The sequence below is a fragment of the Chiloscyllium plagiosum genome, unplaced genomic scaffold (assembly GCF_037043375.1).
Source record: "Chiloscyllium plagiosum isolate Xiang-an unplaced genomic scaffold, Cpla_swu_hap1 HiC_scaffold_24, whole genome shotgun sequence".
Taxonomy (NCBI): domain Eukaryota; kingdom Metazoa; phylum Chordata; class Chondrichthyes; order Orectolobiformes; family Hemiscylliidae; genus Chiloscyllium; species Chiloscyllium plagiosum.
Genome location: NW_028270162.1, coordinates 36,111,178 through 36,129,784, shown reverse-complemented (window position 1 = coordinate 36,129,784; position 18,607 = coordinate 36,111,178). Strand labels below are relative to the sequence as shown.

The following is an 18,607-nucleotide window of genomic DNA, read 5'->3' as shown; positions in this document are numbered from 1 at the left end:
GGCTGTTCTTAAGTCTACATGACAGCAAGCTTGGGTGGTTGATTAACAGTCAAAAGGGAACCAGATTGTTTCACTGAGATGATGATAAAAGGTGTTTATATTTGAAAGACAGCAGCCATTAGCAGCATTGTAGAGTAGCTTATTGGATAATGACACCCAGAGTAGGACAGGAAGAAACAGTTTACAAACAGGAAAAAAGCAAACTGGTCAAGTGCAGAAAAAAATAGATAAAAAGGCAAAATTTGCTTGAATGCACATACTGTCCGGAAAAAAAATGAATTAGTAGCAGAAATAAAAGTTAATGGGTACGATCTTATAGGCAGTGGAAAATAGCTGCAAGGAGATCAAAGCTGGGAACTAAATTTTCAGTGATATGTGACTTTCCAAAACAGCAGGCTGAGTGGTGAGGTAGTTTTGTCAGTATGTGATAGAATATGAACAAAATGATCTTGGATAGGAAGATTTGAGGGGTGACCTCTATAAGGTCATGAGGAGCATTGTTAGGTAAATAGATAAGGTCTTTTCTCTGGATTGGGGGAAATCCAGAACTAGAAGGCATAAGTTTATTGTGAGAGGGGAAAGATTTATAAGAGACTGAAGGGGCAACTTTTTCATGCAAAGGGTGGTGCATGTATGAAATGAGCTGCCAGAGTAAGTGGTAGAGGCTGGAACAATTACAACATCTGGATGGGTATATGAATAGGAAGGGTTCAGAGGGATATGGGCCAAGTGTTGGCAAGTGGGACTACATTAATTTAGTCTATCTGGTCAGCATGGAGGAGTTGGACCGAAAGTTCTGTTTCCACGCTTTACGACTCTATGACAATGTAAAATCCATATAGGTGGAGTTAAGGAATTAAAAAAAAAAGGAGAGACAGGTGGAAGTGGTCTACAGGCTCACTATAATATTCACTTTTTGATAAGAATAAATCAGGAGATAATGAGACATGTAAAACAAGCAGTACACTAATCATGCATAACTTCATGAACATACTGAAAGGCAGAGAAAGCCACAAGGAAGAACTCAAAGTGAATTTAGAAACAGAAAATAAGACCATTAGGCCATCAGGCCCTTCAAGCCTGCTCACCATTCAGGATGATCATAGCTGACCGTCCAACTCAGTACCCTGCTCCCACTGTCTTCTAATACTTTTTTATTCCTTTAGTCCTAAGAACTTTATCTAAATCCTTCTTAGAAAACATTCAGTGCACGGACCTCAACCACTTTCTGTGGCAGAGGTTCACCACTCTATAGGTGAAGAACTTTCTCCTCATCTCAGTCCTAAATGGTCTCCCCTGTATCCTTAGATTGTGACTCCTGCTTTTGGTCAGTGAACATAGTTTTAAGCAATCCAAATCTCTCTATATACAAGAATCAGACTGGGACAGTTTCCAAGAACAATATATTGGGAAAAGAATACTTTGAATCTGATAATGTATAATGAGGCAGGTGTAATAAATCATCGCGAGTTTTGAGATGATTTGTAGCTCAGGTTGAGATTCTGGATGTAGGTTTGTTCACTGAGCTGGGAGGTTCATTTCCAGACATTTCATCACCCTACTAGCTAACATCTTCAGTGGGCCTCAGGTGAAGCAGTGTACATCATTCCTGCTTTCTATTTATATATTTGGGTTTTTTTGGGGTTGGTGATGCCATTTCCTATGATGATGTCATTTCCTGTTCTTTTTCTCAGGGGGAGGTAGATGGGGTCTAACTCAAAAAAAGTTAAGAGTGTTATAAAAGATGCAATAGAAGACAACACTGCAGTCTCACAGTGCCAGGGACCATGGGTTTGATTCCTGCCTTGGATGCCTGTCTGTGTGGAGTTTGCACATTCTCTCCATGTCTTCGTGGGTTTCCTCTGAGTCCTCAGGTTTCCTCCCACAAACCAAAAGATGTGCGGGTCAGGTGAATTGGCCAATGCTATATTGCCAAGTCAGGGGTAAATATAAGGTAGGAGAATAGGTCTGGGTGGGTTACTCTTCAGAGGGTCAGTGTGGACTTGTTGGGCTGAAGGGCCTGTTTCCATACTGTATGGAATCTAATCTAATCTAAACCACATAATATAATCAAAGAGAGTTAGCTAGGCTTTAGGAGGGCAAAATCATGACAAATTTATTAGGATTCTTTGAAGAGGTAACAAGCAAAATAGATAAATGGGATAAGAGACAAGAGCCCATTATGTTATGGGTAGTATATTAATATGGATAGATCAGCTACCTAAAGAAAACATTGTTGGGGTAATGGGAACATTTTCAGGATGGCAACCTGTAAGTTGAGTGCCACAGGGATTAGTGCTGCAATGTAATAATGTGAACAACAGTTTAGAACTCACCTCACTGAATACTGCAAGCAGCAAGTTACTTTTCAAATCCTAGATAGGGATAGAAGGGGATTTGACAAAAGGTTGCTACTTGATTGTTCAGTTATTATCACTTAAACATCAATTCATTCTGCTCTCCTGCCAAAGTACACACAGAGGGCCAAGAATGATTCCTGATGAAGGGCTTTTGCCCGAAATGTGAATTTAATGCTCCTCGGATGCTGCCTGAACTGCTGTGCTTTTCCAGCACCACTAATCCAAAATCTGGTTTCTAGCATCTGCAGTCATTGTTTTTATCTCTTAGGAAACTTGCTATGCCAAAAGTATTTGATGCAATATCAGAGACTTTTACCTTCTTGACCAGTCTCCTATGAACCACCTTGTCAAAAGTCATACCAAGTCCACGTAGACTTCAATAATTGCACTACTTTCATTTATATACCTAGTCACCTCCTCGACACACCTGATTTAAGAATACTTGACTCTCCAAGTGAAGATTAATTCTTACCCTCAGTTTTTTTTGCCCTAAAGTTACCCTATCACTGATTCATGAAGAGTGGCAGGGATAAGCTAAGAAACTCTGAATGAATTATAGTATATTAACTGTCATGGGAACCTCTGGCACCTCTCTAGCCAAAGAGAAATTTGCAAAGGAATGGCAGGCCCCTGCAACCTCCTCTATTGCTCACAGCAGCCTGGGATGCCGCTCAGCTGAGCCTGAGAATTTATTTAACTTTTAAAACCACTAATACTTGCTTCTATTTGATTGAAACTTGTTCAAGTATATTGCAGTCCTTGTGGATTTCTATACCTACAGCATCCTTCTTTATTGTTAAAACATGTGCAAAGTGCTCATTTAAAATCTCCCCTATGTGATTTGATTAGATTAGATTAGATTACTTACAGTATGGAAACAGGCCCTTTGGCCCAACAAGTCCACACACTGCCCCGCCGAAGCGCAACCCACCCATACCCCTACATCTACCCCTTACCTAACACTACGGCCAATTCACCTGACCTGCACATCTTTGGACTGTGGGAGGAAAACAGAGCACCCGGAGGAAACCCGTGCAGACACGGGGAGAATGACTGTGTGGAGTTTGCACAGTCGCCCGAGGCGGGAATTGAACCCGGGTCTCTGGCGCTGTGAGGCAGCAATGTTAACCACAGTGCCACCGTGCTGCCCACACAGTTTGCCATTTTGGTCTCCAACAAGCCTTTCCCTGGTTATCCCCTTGGCACCCTAATATACTTAATTTTTTTTTTGGTTTACCTATGTGTTTCTTCCATGTCTCATCAATTCCCTAATTTCTTTTTTCAAGCAACCCCTTAAATTTTCTATGTCTTTAGTACTACTTATGTTCTGAGCCATCAGAATCTATAGAAGCTTCCCTTTTCTGATCTAACCCTGTACTTTTCTGTATGCAGGGTTCTCTGGACTTGTTAGTCCCACCCTTCCTTTTTCCAGGAGCATGTTAGCTATCACTATTTCCTTCTTGAAAGATGCCCACAGCTCGGATCTCGAGTTTTTCCACAATTAGTTACTTCCAGTCCACTTTGGTCAGGACCAGTGTTATTATATTGAAATCAGACTTCTCCCAATTCAGAAATTTTACTTCAGTCCATACTTGTCCTTTGTTTAAAACTGGGGCTTAAAACTTACCCGAGGAGTTCATTAAGTTCCCATGCACACCCACGCCTCCCCAGCCTAGTTTCCATTCCTATGCTGTGCTCAAAATCTCCTTCTGTCACCTGAACTATTCTTTCCTCCTCAAGCTGTTCCCTTTACTGACAGTAGGAAAAGGGCAAGGAGTAAATGAGTTATGGTGAAGACGGGTGGTGAAAGAGGTTAAAAACTAATTATTCTGAGTAATATAGGAAGAAAAACATATTTGGTAAGCATAGAACATGTATCATTATCCTCCTTGTCCAGCCATTACAAGGACAGCTACCATGGTCATGATAATATGCTCCAATTGGTCATCTAGTCCTGCAGTACCTTTGGAACTCAATCCTTTTATGTCCCTCACTACCACTGCTGTTTAGATTTGTTGATGTTTTCCTTTGTACTTTCTTGGTGGGGGGGTGGGGGGGGAAGCAGTTTAACCACAATAACCCTCATCATTCTGAATCACTTCTGCTTTGCATGTAATCAAATGACTCAATTATGAAAAACTAAACAACAGTTGTCCTAATGTTCAAGCCTGTGAATAGGGAAGCCCTATGTTACTTTGGATTGAATGGCAAGTTGTGGAATTTGAGACAGAAACAATGTCAATGGCAACAAAAAAAACAAAGTAGCGGCATCACAGAAAATCTGTAAAGTCTTACTTTTGTTAAGTGTCTTTAAATTACTGCCAATTAGAAATATTTTATTTTTTACTGTAGTAGCTTACTTGAATTTAAGTGAGAAAGTAACAACGAGGGAAAGTCAGGGCTAAGTTAATAAATTAACAAGTAATCCAAGGTCGAGTAATGTTAACAGAAGGAAAACAAATTTTAAGAACTGACAGTTTAGTTGAATTATATACAAATACGAAGACATGAACCCTACCACTAGGCTGATGTGATGATTTAAATGAATTTAAACAATGGAGGTGCAGCTTACTGCATAAACTTGAAGTCTGGGTTTTACACTTCAAGTAGGAGCAGAGTCACTATTAAATCTGCAAGGCTAAGTGAACGTAGGTTGCACAATTAATCAGAGAAGCAGTTATATCAGCTCAAGGGGCTAGAAGCAGAAAGAGAATGAGTGACAGCTAGGTAATCAAAGAGAAATGGACAGGTAGCACAGAATGCCTCTGGGGGCTCCTCCCCCGACCCCCAAAAGGAGTTTAATCAGAGTCAGATTTGTGGCACCATGAACAGCTCAGCTGCACAGGAGGAAAGAAAGAAAACAGGAGGAGCAATAGTGATAGCAGCTTTGTTAAAGGAACAGACAGGCATCTCTGGGGCCATTAATGTTACTCGAGGAAAGCTTCATAACATCCAGGTGTCAGGGCCAAGGATGTCATGGAACAGCTACACAATATTCTTCTGGGGGAGGGTAAGCAGCCAAATTTTGTGGTTCCAACTTGGTACCAATGACTGAGGAAGGGAGATGCAGTCCGACACTCAATTTATAGGGAAAATAGAAAATGAGAAAGCAGGGCATCAACTATGACCTCTGTCTTACCCCTCGTGTGTCACGTACATGAGTAATAGAAGGATAAGGCAGACAGACGAGAGGCTGAAAAGATGGTGCATGAAGGCAGACTTTAGATTTCTAGGAAAGATGGCATCTGTACAAGCCAGACAAGGAATGGAATCATTGTTTAAAAATAAAATCTGAAATGGATACAGGGTTTGATGTCAACACAAACAGTAATCAGTGTGTTTGGGGAATAGGTTCAAACAGAACTGACAGCATTTCTACTGCTGCAAAGTAATTGTATCCACCAATGAACAAGACAGGTGTCATCTAATAATAAGTACATCCAAGGGATAAATTTTGACAAGTGACAAATAACATACTAAGTTTTACCAGTGCTTAAACACATTCCTCAACAAAATATTGAGATGTTGCTCCATTGCTCACTATTGCATCTAGTATGGAAGGGAAAAAAATCTAAACAGCATGGACAGAAAATATTATAATTATTTACCAGGTAAGGAATGAGTAAAGTGAGAAACAGACTGAAAAATGATTGACCTCTGACACCATCTCTTCAGCAAGACAGTCAGTATTTGTGAATATTCCAGGATTTTCTATTTTATTTTTGATTTCTAATATCCACAGTATTTTGCTTTCATCTGAATAATTTGGAACTACTTACACAGGATACAAATACAAAAAAAAATAACAACCTATATTAAATTACATCACAGTTTGAAGACTGTGGTGCTAAGAAATAAAGATTTGCATTTATATCAAAGCTTTTATGACCTCAGGACATTTGAAACTATATTCCAGCCAATTAAGTAAAGTGCTTTTGAAATGTAGTCATTGTTGTACTACAGGAAACATGCTGCCAATTTTACAGACAAGCTCCCACCAAGAGCAATATGATAAATCTGTTTGTGATGCTGACTGCAAAATAAGTAACCTCGTCACCAAGATTAACTCACTTATTCATCTTCAAAAGTGCTGTGGGAGCTTTTGCACTCTATTGGCAGGCCAGATCTTAATATAATCTTTCATACCAAAGATGAAACTTCTGCCAGTGCAGTACTCCCTCAGTACTAGGCTGAACTGATGACTTAAAATGAGTTTAAACTTACACCTTTCTTACCCAGAGAGAAGCATGCTATTAACAGAGTCAACTTAAATCTGGTATACGTGACAAAATTGGAAAATTGCCACAAATGCTTTTTTCAATATACACAGTTAAATAAGAGATCAAGAAGATCTATAAAGGCTGTCAAGTACAAAATCCATCTGCTGTAATCAAGCTTTCAAGTGCTACAATAGAATGTTGAAATCAAAAATCTATTAATGAAACAGCATGTATTTTTTTTCTGGTTATACCTCCTTGAATCACATTGCTGAACAGTGCATAAGTGACTGGGGGAGGCCACTGTGGTCTGCAGATTATATTAAAGCCCTGCCATTCACATACTGGCAAAAACACATAAATAATACTTCCCATTGTCTATCCAACATTCACTTATCTGAAACTTTTAGAAGGGAATAAATGTCAAAAAAGTGAAAATGAGCCTAAAGCAGTGTAAAATAAATTATGATACAGGAAGCATCCATGATTACAGTATGTACTTCCTGGACTAGAAAGTGATTCACTGAGCATATGTCATTTGCCATGTTGTTTTGTGTAACATCCAACAGGCAATGATTATGTCTCCTTCACAAGAAAGTGAAAATCTGCTATGAACATGAGCTTTATGTCATGAAACATTGTAGTCAAAAATAAGAGGTTTATTAGAACAAAAACATTCAACATATAAACTTTATCAAAACGGGTTTCATTTTTCTCATTCCAAATGTATTAACAAAAGTTTCATGTTTACTAAGAGGAAGAAAGCAGTTCCGGAAGTAGATTTATATTGGACACTCTTAAGATACTTAGATTTTCCTAAAATTTGTGACAATTTAGTATCACTGAATACCTTATATGTGGATTTAAGCTTACGCTTGAGATGCTATACAAAGGCATGAATTGTGAAGAATGTCAAGAGCTGTAATGTTTACACATCTGATCACATTTATTAGCTATAATGTTTGCAAAGGACATGGCTTACTAATTCAAACATTAGCCAGACTTGTTCAATAATAAAAGCACTAGCATTTATGAAAAAGGGTCTGCTTGGTTTCAAACAATTCCTGTCAGAATTAAATTAAATCATTACTTTTGATATTAATGTTTTATATTTGTTAATGTGGTTGACAAATACTGCAAATTCAGAACAACTAGTCAAACTGCACTGCAATGGCTGCAAAAGATAGCAGGTAGATTGGATGCTGTGCTCTATACATAGCTTTCATGTGGAAATGGACCTACTTAAGAAAATTTTATAATTTTCAAAATGCATCATCTAACTAAAGTAACATTCCACAGTTAATTGAAATCTAATCCAAGTATATATTTTTTTAATTTCCCATTGACAAAAACTGTTTCTGATGTTAACCCCATTCAACATTTACTGCAGTTTTCCAACCTCCAGGAGGTGGAGGATGGAGAGATGGTGGTAGCTCATGAACTGCTTGATATCCTGGAGGTAGCCAGTAAACAACAGGTTCATCATCAACCTCTTTTGCCATTTCTGAACCACTGCAGAAGACAAAAGGAATAAAATTCAATATTGTATCACATCATTTAGTATTACAATGAAATAAAAAATAAATTGAACAATGAATTTGAATGACATGCTATCACAACGTAACACTAACACTTAATGGAACAAATTGCTGGCTGACATTTTTAGAAAAACATTTTTCTAATATTTCTAATACTCAAACTTGAAGAGAACATTACAATTCCAAACAACAAACAAACAAACAAACTGCTGGGAGAAAGTCAGCAGGTCTGACAGAATCTGTGGAAAGAAAACAGAATTAATACTTCAAGACCAGTAACTGTCTTCAGATGTTTAAGGAAACAGGTCACAACAGTTTGATTTTGAAAAAAGTACAAATTCTCCCAAAAGCAGAAATTGCATCATTGTGCGTAATTAAGCTTGGAGATCAGAATGTCCCAATTTTGATCCTGGGGCTGAGGTAAATGAATTAATCAACTGGTGTAGAAGCAGAGTAATATAATTTAATGTTCCTCAACTAGGAACATTCAATTTAGTATGGAATACTTTGACAATCTCTGCTGTCCCGAAGCATTTACCAACCAATCAAGCATTTTTGAAGCGCAGTCAAATATTAAACACCATAGGTTAAATGTTGATTAGATTGAGTCCAGGCATATACTTTCCTAATCAGATTTTATCTCAATATGAACAATACAAAATTCTAGCCCCACAGCACATCCAATTATCCCTTATCATATTCACCTTTTCCTAGTTCCATTTCATCTCAGGTATGTGTGCCAGATCTTACTAGAAAGTCATTGCCAATGCTATCATATAAGAAAAGCCTAGCTAATTTGTCAAAACAAGACTCACAAACAGCAACATTGTATTGAGTAGACAATTCAGTTTTAATGATATTATTCATGGAGGACACCTGGAGAACCTTTCCACCCATTCAAAAAAAAAGTGTTCTGTAGAATCTTTCACGTCTGACAGAGTGAGAAACAGTAGAGAGGAGTTAATGGCGATTAAGTCTAGAAGGCTTACCCAACCACCCAACTTTTAGCAGGGTCTGAAGACCAGCCAGCAAGATTACTGCCCCAGTTGGCTTATTTAGGTTGGGGGAGGGGGGCAGGGTGCAGACATGCTAGTGGCAAGTCAAGAAACACGTCCTACCTTATCAATTAGTGACCAATTGAGGGCCTCACCCCTGCCTAGGCTATTTTACCTTCAGCTAAGACAATAAAAAAATTGCCTACTCAACTGAAAAGCCAGTACAGACAAGCTGTCTGTTTGGTAAAGGAGGAAGTTGTGCAAGACCACGGTACTGGAGATGTGGCAGGGGATGGATGCCATGAGAACACACCCTGCCCTTGTTCCCAAGCATCTTTTCTCAGTCACCAACCCTGGAAAACCCCTACAAGGTACAACCACTTTTCATCCTGGGACTCTGGACGGCAGTGCCCCCAAAACAGCACTGGTACTTCTAAGTTCTGAAGATGCTGGCCTCTCCTTGTTCTGGGATGCTAATTCCAGCTGAAAGACAACCAACAGTTAATCAGCTGCCTAATCGCTGAAAGATGCAGTGAAGTTTCTTACCTCAGCAACTTATATGTTTCCCTCTGGAAACCCTGCCACTTTTGGACTTAATCTGAAAACTGGAAAAATCCCAGTCTTGTCATCATATTAGAAATTCTCACTGTCAGACCCTTGGTTACCAGCATTAATGTATTCCAAACATTTTCTAGGACTCTATACTTGTAGTTGCTTCCTCTCTTTCTCCTTATGGACCTGTAGAAGCTTTCACAATCTATTTTTAGATTTCCTGCTAGGTTAGTTGCATTTTATTTTGTCTTTTGGTTCTACATTTCTCACAGTCATTTTCGCAACAATGAAAAACAGTTTTTAAATTTAATATTCATAATTTCTTGAGTCACAATGGATCACTTTTGCCAAGGCACTTTACTTCTTAATAGAATGTACATTGAAAATTATGAATTATTTAAACATTTGTCATTGTTCACCTTTTAATCCAACTCCTCATTCTACTCTAGCCAACTGTCTTTATGCCTTTGTAATTGGCATTATTTAAATTTAATATTCTAGTTTCAGACTTAAACATGTCACACTCAAAGTATTGTAAAATTCTATCATATTATCATCCCTCTGCCCCAGAGATCCCTTGCTACGAAATTACTAATTAATTTTGGCTCATTACATGATACAAGATCTAAAATTGCTTTTTCTCTAATTAGTTTCATGATGTTTTGCAAGAAACTCTCTTTAATCCATTCTATGAAATTGTCCTCTAAACTACTTTTGTTGGTTGATTTGTCCCAATCTGTATTAAAGATTAAAAAGTGATTATTTCATTACTTTGGCAACAAACTCATTTTATTTCTGGATTAATTCAATGGATAACAATATAGCTATCAATATTGGATGATAAATGGCTTCCATTTTTCCTTTAAAATATTTCCACCTATAGCAATGATACTTCCTACTCTTCTCAGCCTTTCAGTCCTGTAGGTATTCTAGTTTATTTTATCTCAAGTTGCCAGTGGTGCAAGTACTACATGGCTCACAGCAACAAAACTTCATTAGTATATCAAAAAAAAAATTCAAACACCCTTGGAAATGGTTTTGTGCAGTACCACCATGAAAGCTACTCACATGGTTCATTTCAAAAGGAAAAGTACATCCCTTCTGCCAGCAGCAAGACATTCCACAGGACATTTTTTAAAAATTCACTCGTGGGATGTGAGTATTGCTGGCTGGCTAGCATTTGTTACTCACCCTTAGCTACCCTTGAGAAGTTGAGGTTAACTGTCTTCTTAAATGGCTACAGTCTATGTGCTGAAAGTTGATCCACAATGCCCTTAGGGACATTTCCAAATAGAATGATTAGAAAATATAGCAAAAAGTATTAGGTTTGAGTTCTGTGCTAGCATTCGAGTTCCGTCTAAGTGGTTGCCGTAATACTGTGCCATTAGAAATCTGGCATTTGACATGGATGAAAATTAAAGTCCCATCAGCTGGTTTTCATAGATGCCATTAAATTATTCAGGAATCGAGGATCTCTCCCCGACTTCTTGGCTAATATTGCTCCCTCAGTCAATAGAAAAGGTTCAACGGCCATTCAGTTTGACTGGTATGTTTTTAAATACCAAGCTGTTGCCTAAACTGACAACTAAAGACACTGCACTTAAATTTCTTTGAAGGTGTAAAGTTCAAATATAAAATTATAAATGCACTCATACAAAATGTAAACCAAGGGGTGCATACACCATGTGACATCCTATGACCTTTCAATTTATACATATAAAAGTAACTTCCATTTGAAGTAGTTTTACCACATTAAAAACATACACATGAAGTTTCGCAAGCAAAATACCATGGGAACTTGAGGTTTTATTCCCCCCAACACACAAAAGTCAATATAAATTTTTGATAGATTTTTGTGAAGCTGGAAGGAGTATATTTTTCTTGGATAAAAATAGCCAAAGAAAAAGTCTCACTCATACACAACGTGGTTCCATATAAATAGTGACATGCATCTTAGGAACTGCCCTTCACCTTGACGATTCACACACTGCATGTGGTCATCGTGGCTATGAAAAGGACAGAACTCAATTTATAAAAGAACATAAATCCTATCTGGTCTATAAATGCATTTGGTTAAGGATGAAAGAATAGAAGAAAAAAAAATCTCATTTTCAGGGCTAAAGGTTTTTGTTACTAAACACATCAATTCCATAACCATGAAGTGTTACAGCTACAAAACTGTTTATAGCTTTTAAAGTAAGCTCTGTTTCCATATTTCCCAATGTAAAAGTATTATTTGTTGTTCTTTCATTCTTGTGTTTACACATTACAAATGAACTTATAGAAAATATTCTGATGAGCATATAATTTTTATTTATTGTTAATACATTATAAAGAAGTGGGAAAAAGAATCCAACAAGAACATTGTAAAATAAAAATGTGCATAGCTTGTACTTACATACTGACAATTGCCCACCTGTTGAGCTCTAAATTATTGCTGATCTGTGAACATGCTATTCAAGCCATTCAACCAGATGGTACAACCATAAAACAATACTGAAGTTCACTTGTGATATATATGAATTACCTGATGTTTGAATTGCTTTCTTTCCTTTTTGCTCTTTTCAACAACCACTCATTAATGTCAGGGGTGGATCTGTTATCGTGTCCTACTTTGTTTTCTTCTGTAGAACAATTACAAATAAGATTTCCAGACAGTAATGGAAAATTTTAAAATACATATTAGCAATTGCTTATGCATAGTTAGTGAATGAAAATGAACCATTTTCCTCATCTAATGATTATTTATTTAAAAAATATATAACAATGATATAGTGCTGAAGGGACAACTAATTGGGTGGCATGACAGAAATAAGCACAATATAACCATTCCATTCTTGTACTTTCACTGAACATATGCTGGCTTTTCTTCATTAGCTCAAGGAACTCCATAAATTAGATTCTCAGATTTGCAAAATATATTTTCTGTGCTTCCAACTTTACTGCTGCTGCTTTCCCTTTAGTAATTAGTTCAGCGTTTCTTAGTGCCCCACTCATTCCTCACTACCAATCCCAAGTTAATTAACGGAGTGCAAATGCTGTGCCTTTGATTTGCAAAGCTTTTAAAGACAATCCATAATTCTTCGTCACTATCAACATTAGTAGACTTTACATATAGCATGTCCAATAACCGGAAATCAAGCAATTAACAAAAAGAGAATACGGAAATAGCTAGTACAAGTTACAGAAAGTATATAATGCTTTGGTCATACCACACCTTGAGCACTGTACCCTAACTGATCTTCAAGATGTATCTCAGCAGGTAGCAAAGAGCATAACATGCTACTGATTATTGAAGAAAGGTGGGAAAAACTTTTTTTTTTCCAGCCTTTGAAAGATGACTGAAAGCCTTTAAATAGGAATTTAAAGATGAATGCAGAACAATATTCAAAATTAAACCCCACCAGTCAGACAATGGGCAGAGGCTCAAAACTAGCAAAAAATAAATTTCAGACAGATATTAGCAACTTCTACCAGAATGCAGATTGATTTTCTGAATAGATTGGTTAAGGTAAACTACTTAAGAAATAGCTATATAGCCAAACTGGTAGTGGGGTCTTGGGGCAGAACTGCAAGCTCTTTCTGAATGGAAGGACTGAAGAAAGGGCAGTGGGATGCATGTCTTAGAGTTAGCATCAAATGCTTCGGTTGAAGAGAGGCTAGAAAAGGTGGCTTTGGTCAAGTGTGAGGTTGTCCATTTTGGAAGGACAAATAAGAATGCGGAATACAGGGTTAACGGTAGGGTTCTTGGTAAGGTGCAGGAGCACAGGGATCTTGGGGTCTATGTTCATAGATCTTTGAAAGTTGCCACTCAGGTGGATAGAGCTTGTAAAAAGGCCTATGGTGTATTAGCATTCATTAGCAGAGGGATTGAATTCAAGATTCGTGAGGTGATGTTGCAGCTGAAAAGGACCTTGGTAAGGCCACATTTGGAGTACTGTGTGCAGTTCTGGTCGCCTCACTTTAGGAAAGATGTGGAAGCTTTGGAGAGGGTGCACAGGAGATTTACCAGGATGTTGCCTGGAATGGAGAATAGGTCGTACGAGGATAGGTTGAGAGTGCTAGGCCTTTTCTCATTGGAATGGCGAAGGATGAGGGGTGACTTGATAGAGGTCTACAAGATGATCATGGGAATAGATAGAGTAGACAGTCAGAGGCTTTTTCTCCGGGTACAACAGAGTGTTACAAGGGGACATAAATTTAAGGTGAAGGGTGGAAGGTATAGAGGGGGATGTCAGGGATAGGTTCTTTACCCAGAGAGTGGTGGGGGCATGGAATGCGCTGCCTGTGGGAGTAGCAGAGTCAGAATCATTGGTGGCCTTTAAGCGGCAATGTACCTTTAAGTGGATAGGTACATGGATAGGTGCTTAAGCTAGGGCAAATGTTCGGCACAACATCGTGGGCCGAAGGGCCTGTTCTGTGCTGTATTGTTCTATGTTCTAGACTCAAGTGCATGGAGTGATGTAAGCCCCATGATGATTTGAAATACTTAATGGTATCAAAGTGAAAGTGAATAACTGCTTACCTAGTCCTGAAAGTAATTAATAAAGAGTATAGGAAGAAGAAAGGAGAATGGACTGCCCAATTATAAGTTTCAAAAACAATAGTGAATGTTTTAAATGGAATGTGCAGGGAGGTGACCTGAGCTGATAGCATCATAATTTTAACCAAGAACCGGTGCAGACATTTGAGGGAGAGATGTTGGGCAAATCAATTGCAAAACTGTCAAATGTAATGCAAAAAATTTAAGTCCAACTGTGCAGGCAAATGGAATCTTGTTTTGACAATTCATGCAAAAAGAAGATACTGAGAAAATGCTGCAGAGTTGCTACTATTTTGATGAGATGTTAAACTGAGTCTTTATCCACTTCCCAGCAGCTGCAGGACTCCATAGCAATTTTCAACAAACAAAGATTTCTTCCAAAGGACTGTTCAATATTCTATGCCTAAGAAATGTCAAAATTGTGACTCAACGTATTAGTAGTGTATCACATCATTCAAACTGTATTTCTGAGATCTTGCTACTCACAAATTGGCTATGTGTGATAAAACAACTCCTGAACCACAAACACATTGGTTGTAAAGCATTTTGAGACATTATGGGAATGTGAGAAGAGTTCTTTTTAAAAAAATTCTAGAATCAGCCAGGTCTAAATAACCTTTTCCAAACTGCACTTTCTGCATCAAGTTAGAAAAAGTGAAATGTTTTGCACAAATCACAGCTGTTCACTTGTGTACACACACAATGCCATCTGCTGGAAAAATGTAGCTATTTCCTTTCACTCTGTTGACTAGAAGCACACTTCCTTTTTCTCTTCACTTGCTGTTCTTTACAATGGATTAGTTAACATAGCAGCTCATTTTGAGGATAAACAGCACCTGACAGCCCAAAGCTTACTCTTCTCAATGAAGTAAGTTATCACACTTGGAATTTAAAAATAAACCACACTTGTTTAAAAACATAACCTTTGAAAGTACAGTCAAAATAATAGGCAAATGAACATAGATATGCTTACACAACTGTGTAGGTCAAATTTCCATTAAAGTGAACTGATAGAAAATTATGGGCTGTGGAGGACAGGAATAGACCCCATGTCAACACACCACTAATAAGTTAAGGCACAATTATTTTTAAAAAATCAATTAAACACTAACATTTTTGAATCACCTTCATAAAGTACAGTGAGCCTTGTGAGTGCAAAAACACAATTCAGATCAGATGAATGACAAATAATTTGGGTGATACCAGTGGCATCCAAACAAGTATTGTACAATTAGGAGAAAAAGTGAGGACTGCAGATGCTGGAGTACCAGAGTTGAAAAATGTGGTGCTGGAAAAACACAGCAGGCCAGGCAACATCCAAGGAGCAGGAGAATCGACATTTTGGGCATAAGCCCTTCTTCAGAAATGAGGCTGGTGTGCCAAGCGGGCTGAGATAAAGGGTAGGAGGGAGGGAATTTGGGAGAGGGGCGCTGGGAAAACGATAGGTGGAAGGAGGAGGGTGATAGGCCGGAGAGGGGGTGGGGGCGGAGAGGTCGGGAAGAAGATTGCAGGTCAAGAGGGCGGTGCTGAATCCGAGGGTTGGGACTATGATAAGGTGGGGGGAGGGGAAATGAGGAAGCTGGAGAAATCTACATTCATCCCGTGTGGTTGGAGGGTTCCTAGGCGGAAGATGAGGCGATCTTCCTCCAGGCGTCGTGGGGCCAGGGTCTGGCGATGGAGGCGGCCAAGGACCTGCATGTCCTTGGCGGAGTGGGAGGGGGAGCTAAAGTGTTCAGCCACGGGGTGGTTGGGTTGGTTGGTGCGGGTGTCCCAGAGGTGTTCCCTGAAACGTTCCGCAAGTAGGTGGCCTGTCTCCCCAATGTAGAGGAGACCACATTGGGTGCAGCGGATACAGTAAATGATGTGTATGGAGGTGCAGGTGAATTTGCGATGGATATAGAAGGATCCATTGGGGCCTTGGAGGGAGGTGAGGGGGGAGGTGTGGGCGCAAGTTTTGCACTTCTTGCAGTTGCAGGGGAAGGTGCCGGGAGTGGAGGTTGGGTTGGTGGGGGGTGTGGACCTGACAATTGAGTCATGGAGGGAGTGGTCTCTCCTGAATGCTGATAGGGGTGCAGAGGGAAATATATCCCTGGTGGTGGGGTCGGTCTGGAGGTGGCGGAAATGACGGAGGATAATACGATGTATCCGAAGGTTGGTGGGGTGGAAAGTGAGGACCAGTGGGGTTCTGTCCTGGTGGCGATTGGAGGGGCGGGGTTCAAGAGCGGAGGTGTGGGAAGTGGAGGAGATGCGGTGGAGAGCGTCGTTGACCACGTTCGAGGGGAAATTGCAGTCTTTGAAGGAGGAAGCCATTTGAGTTGTTCGGTAGTGTGTAATTGGTCCTCCTGGGAGCAGATGCAGTGGAGGCGGAGGAATTGGGAATATGGGATGGCATTTTTACAGGGGGCAGGGTGGGAGCAGGTGTAATCTAGGTAGCTGTGGGAGTTGGTCGATTTGTAGTAAATGTCTGTGTTGAGTCGGTCTCCTGAGATAGAAATGGAGAGGTCTAGGAAGGGGAGGAGGGAGTCTGAGACGGTCCAAGTAAATTTGAGGTCAGGGTGGAAGGTGTTAGTAAAGTGTATGAACTGTTCAACCTCCTTGTGGGAGCACGAGGTAATGCCAATACAATCAATCATCGATGTAGCGGAGGAAAAGGTGGGGGGTGGTAGCTGTGGAAGATGGACTGTTCCACATATCCTACGAAGAGGCAGGCATAGCTGGGGCCCATGCAGGTGCTCATGGCTACTCCTTTGGTTTGGGGGAATTGGGAGGATTGGAAGGAGAAGTTGTTAAGAGTGAGTACCAGTTCAGTCAGTCGAAGGAGGGTGTCAGTGGAAGGGTACTGGTTGGGTCAGCAGGAGAGGAAGAAACGAAGGGCTTGGAAGCCTTCGTGATGGGGGATGGAAGTGTATAGGGACTGGATGTCCATCGTGAAGATAAGGCGTTGGGGGCTGGGGAAGCAAAAATCATGGAGGAGGTGGAGGGCGTGGGTGGTGTCCCGAACGTAGGTGGGGAGTTCTTGGACTAAGGTGTATTGTATAAGTATTGTACAATTGCCAATTTACAATTGGGATACAGATTACTGTGGAGGAAATCAGTCAAAAAGCACATGACTAAAAACAAAACTTCACAGAAGTATTTTAGGCTAGTAAAACTTCATACAAGCTGACATGTTTGGATAAGTAATTCTTGAAGAGGAATTAAGATAAATGTTTTGTTCCACAGTATTTGCATCATCCAGAGAGACAATGATTTTTCAGTACAAATCATAACTGCATTCTAGGCAATAAACTAAACAAGTTTCCAGGTAGGGCATGGGACAACTCTGGGTGATGTTAACCAACTGATAAATCAGTTGTTACAGTCTTAAATCAATCTTGCTGTTAGGAGAATGAAGAACGAAGGCAACAATGACATCCAATTTTTCCTGACTCCATAGCATTATATTAAAAAAATTCCTAATTAGATAAGAAGCATATATTTTTCAAATTAACGTGGATGAAATCAGATCAGTTGACTGAAATTGACATGGAAAAATTAAACCATAGGTACTTCGATATGCAGCCTATCAACAGCTAACTATGCATGTAAACTCTTTTGTATACAGGAACCCAGTGTTAATATTTAAGACCATAAGATATAGGAGCGGAAGTAAGGCCATTCGGCCCATCTAGTCCACTCCGCCATTCAATCATGGCTGATGGGCATTTCAACTCCACTTACCCGCATTCTCCCCGTAGCCCTTAATTCCTTGTGACATCAAGAATTTATCAATTTCTGCCTTGAAGACATTTAGCGTCCCAACCTCCACTGCACTCTGTGGCAATGAATTCCACAGGCTCACCACTCTCTGGCTGAAGAAATGTCTCCGCATTTCTGTTCTGAATTTACTCCCTCTAATTCTAAGGCTGTGTCCACAGGTCCTAGTCTCCTCGCCTAATGGAAACAATTTCTGAGCGTCCACCCTCTCTAAGCCATGTATTATCTTGTAAGTTTCTATTAGATCTCCCCTTAATCTTTTAAACTCCAATGAATACAATCCCCGGATCCTCAGCCGTTCCTCATATGTTAGACCTCCCATTCCAGGGATCATCTGTGTGAATCTCCGCTGGACACGCTCCAGTGCCAGTATGTCCTTCCTGAGGTGTGGGGACCAAAACTGGACACAGTACTCCAAATGTGGCCTAACCATAGCTTTATAAAGTCTCAGTAGCACAACGGTGCTGTTATATTCCAACCCTCTTGAGATAATTGACAACATCGCATTCGCTTTCTTAATCACGGACTCAACCTGCATGTTTACCTTTAGAGAATCCTCAACTAGCACTCCCAGATCCCTCTGTACTTTGGCTTTATGAATTTTCTCACCGTTTAGAAAGTAGTCCATGCTTGTAATCTTTTTTCC

General features: G+C 39.7%; 1 protein-coding gene across 1 annotated transcript in view; it reads right to left on the bottom strand.

The window, feature by feature from the left end:
• Positions 1 to 6,049: 6,049 nt before the first annotated feature.
• Positions 6,050 to 18,607, bottom strand: part of zmat5 (zinc finger, matrin-type 5) — a 40,869-nt gene continuing 28,311 nt past the window's right edge. Inside the window, exons 4-5 of the mRNA XM_043715826.2 lie at positions 12,190 to 12,286; positions 6,050 to 8,089 (exon numbers count right to left, since the gene is read on the bottom strand). Of these exons, the coding sequence (XP_043571761.2) occupies positions 7,942 to 8,089; positions 12,190 to 12,286 (245 nt within the window). The 3' untranslated portion in view covers positions 6,050 to 7,941. The remainder of the gene's footprint in view (positions 8,090 to 12,189; positions 12,287 to 18,607) is intronic.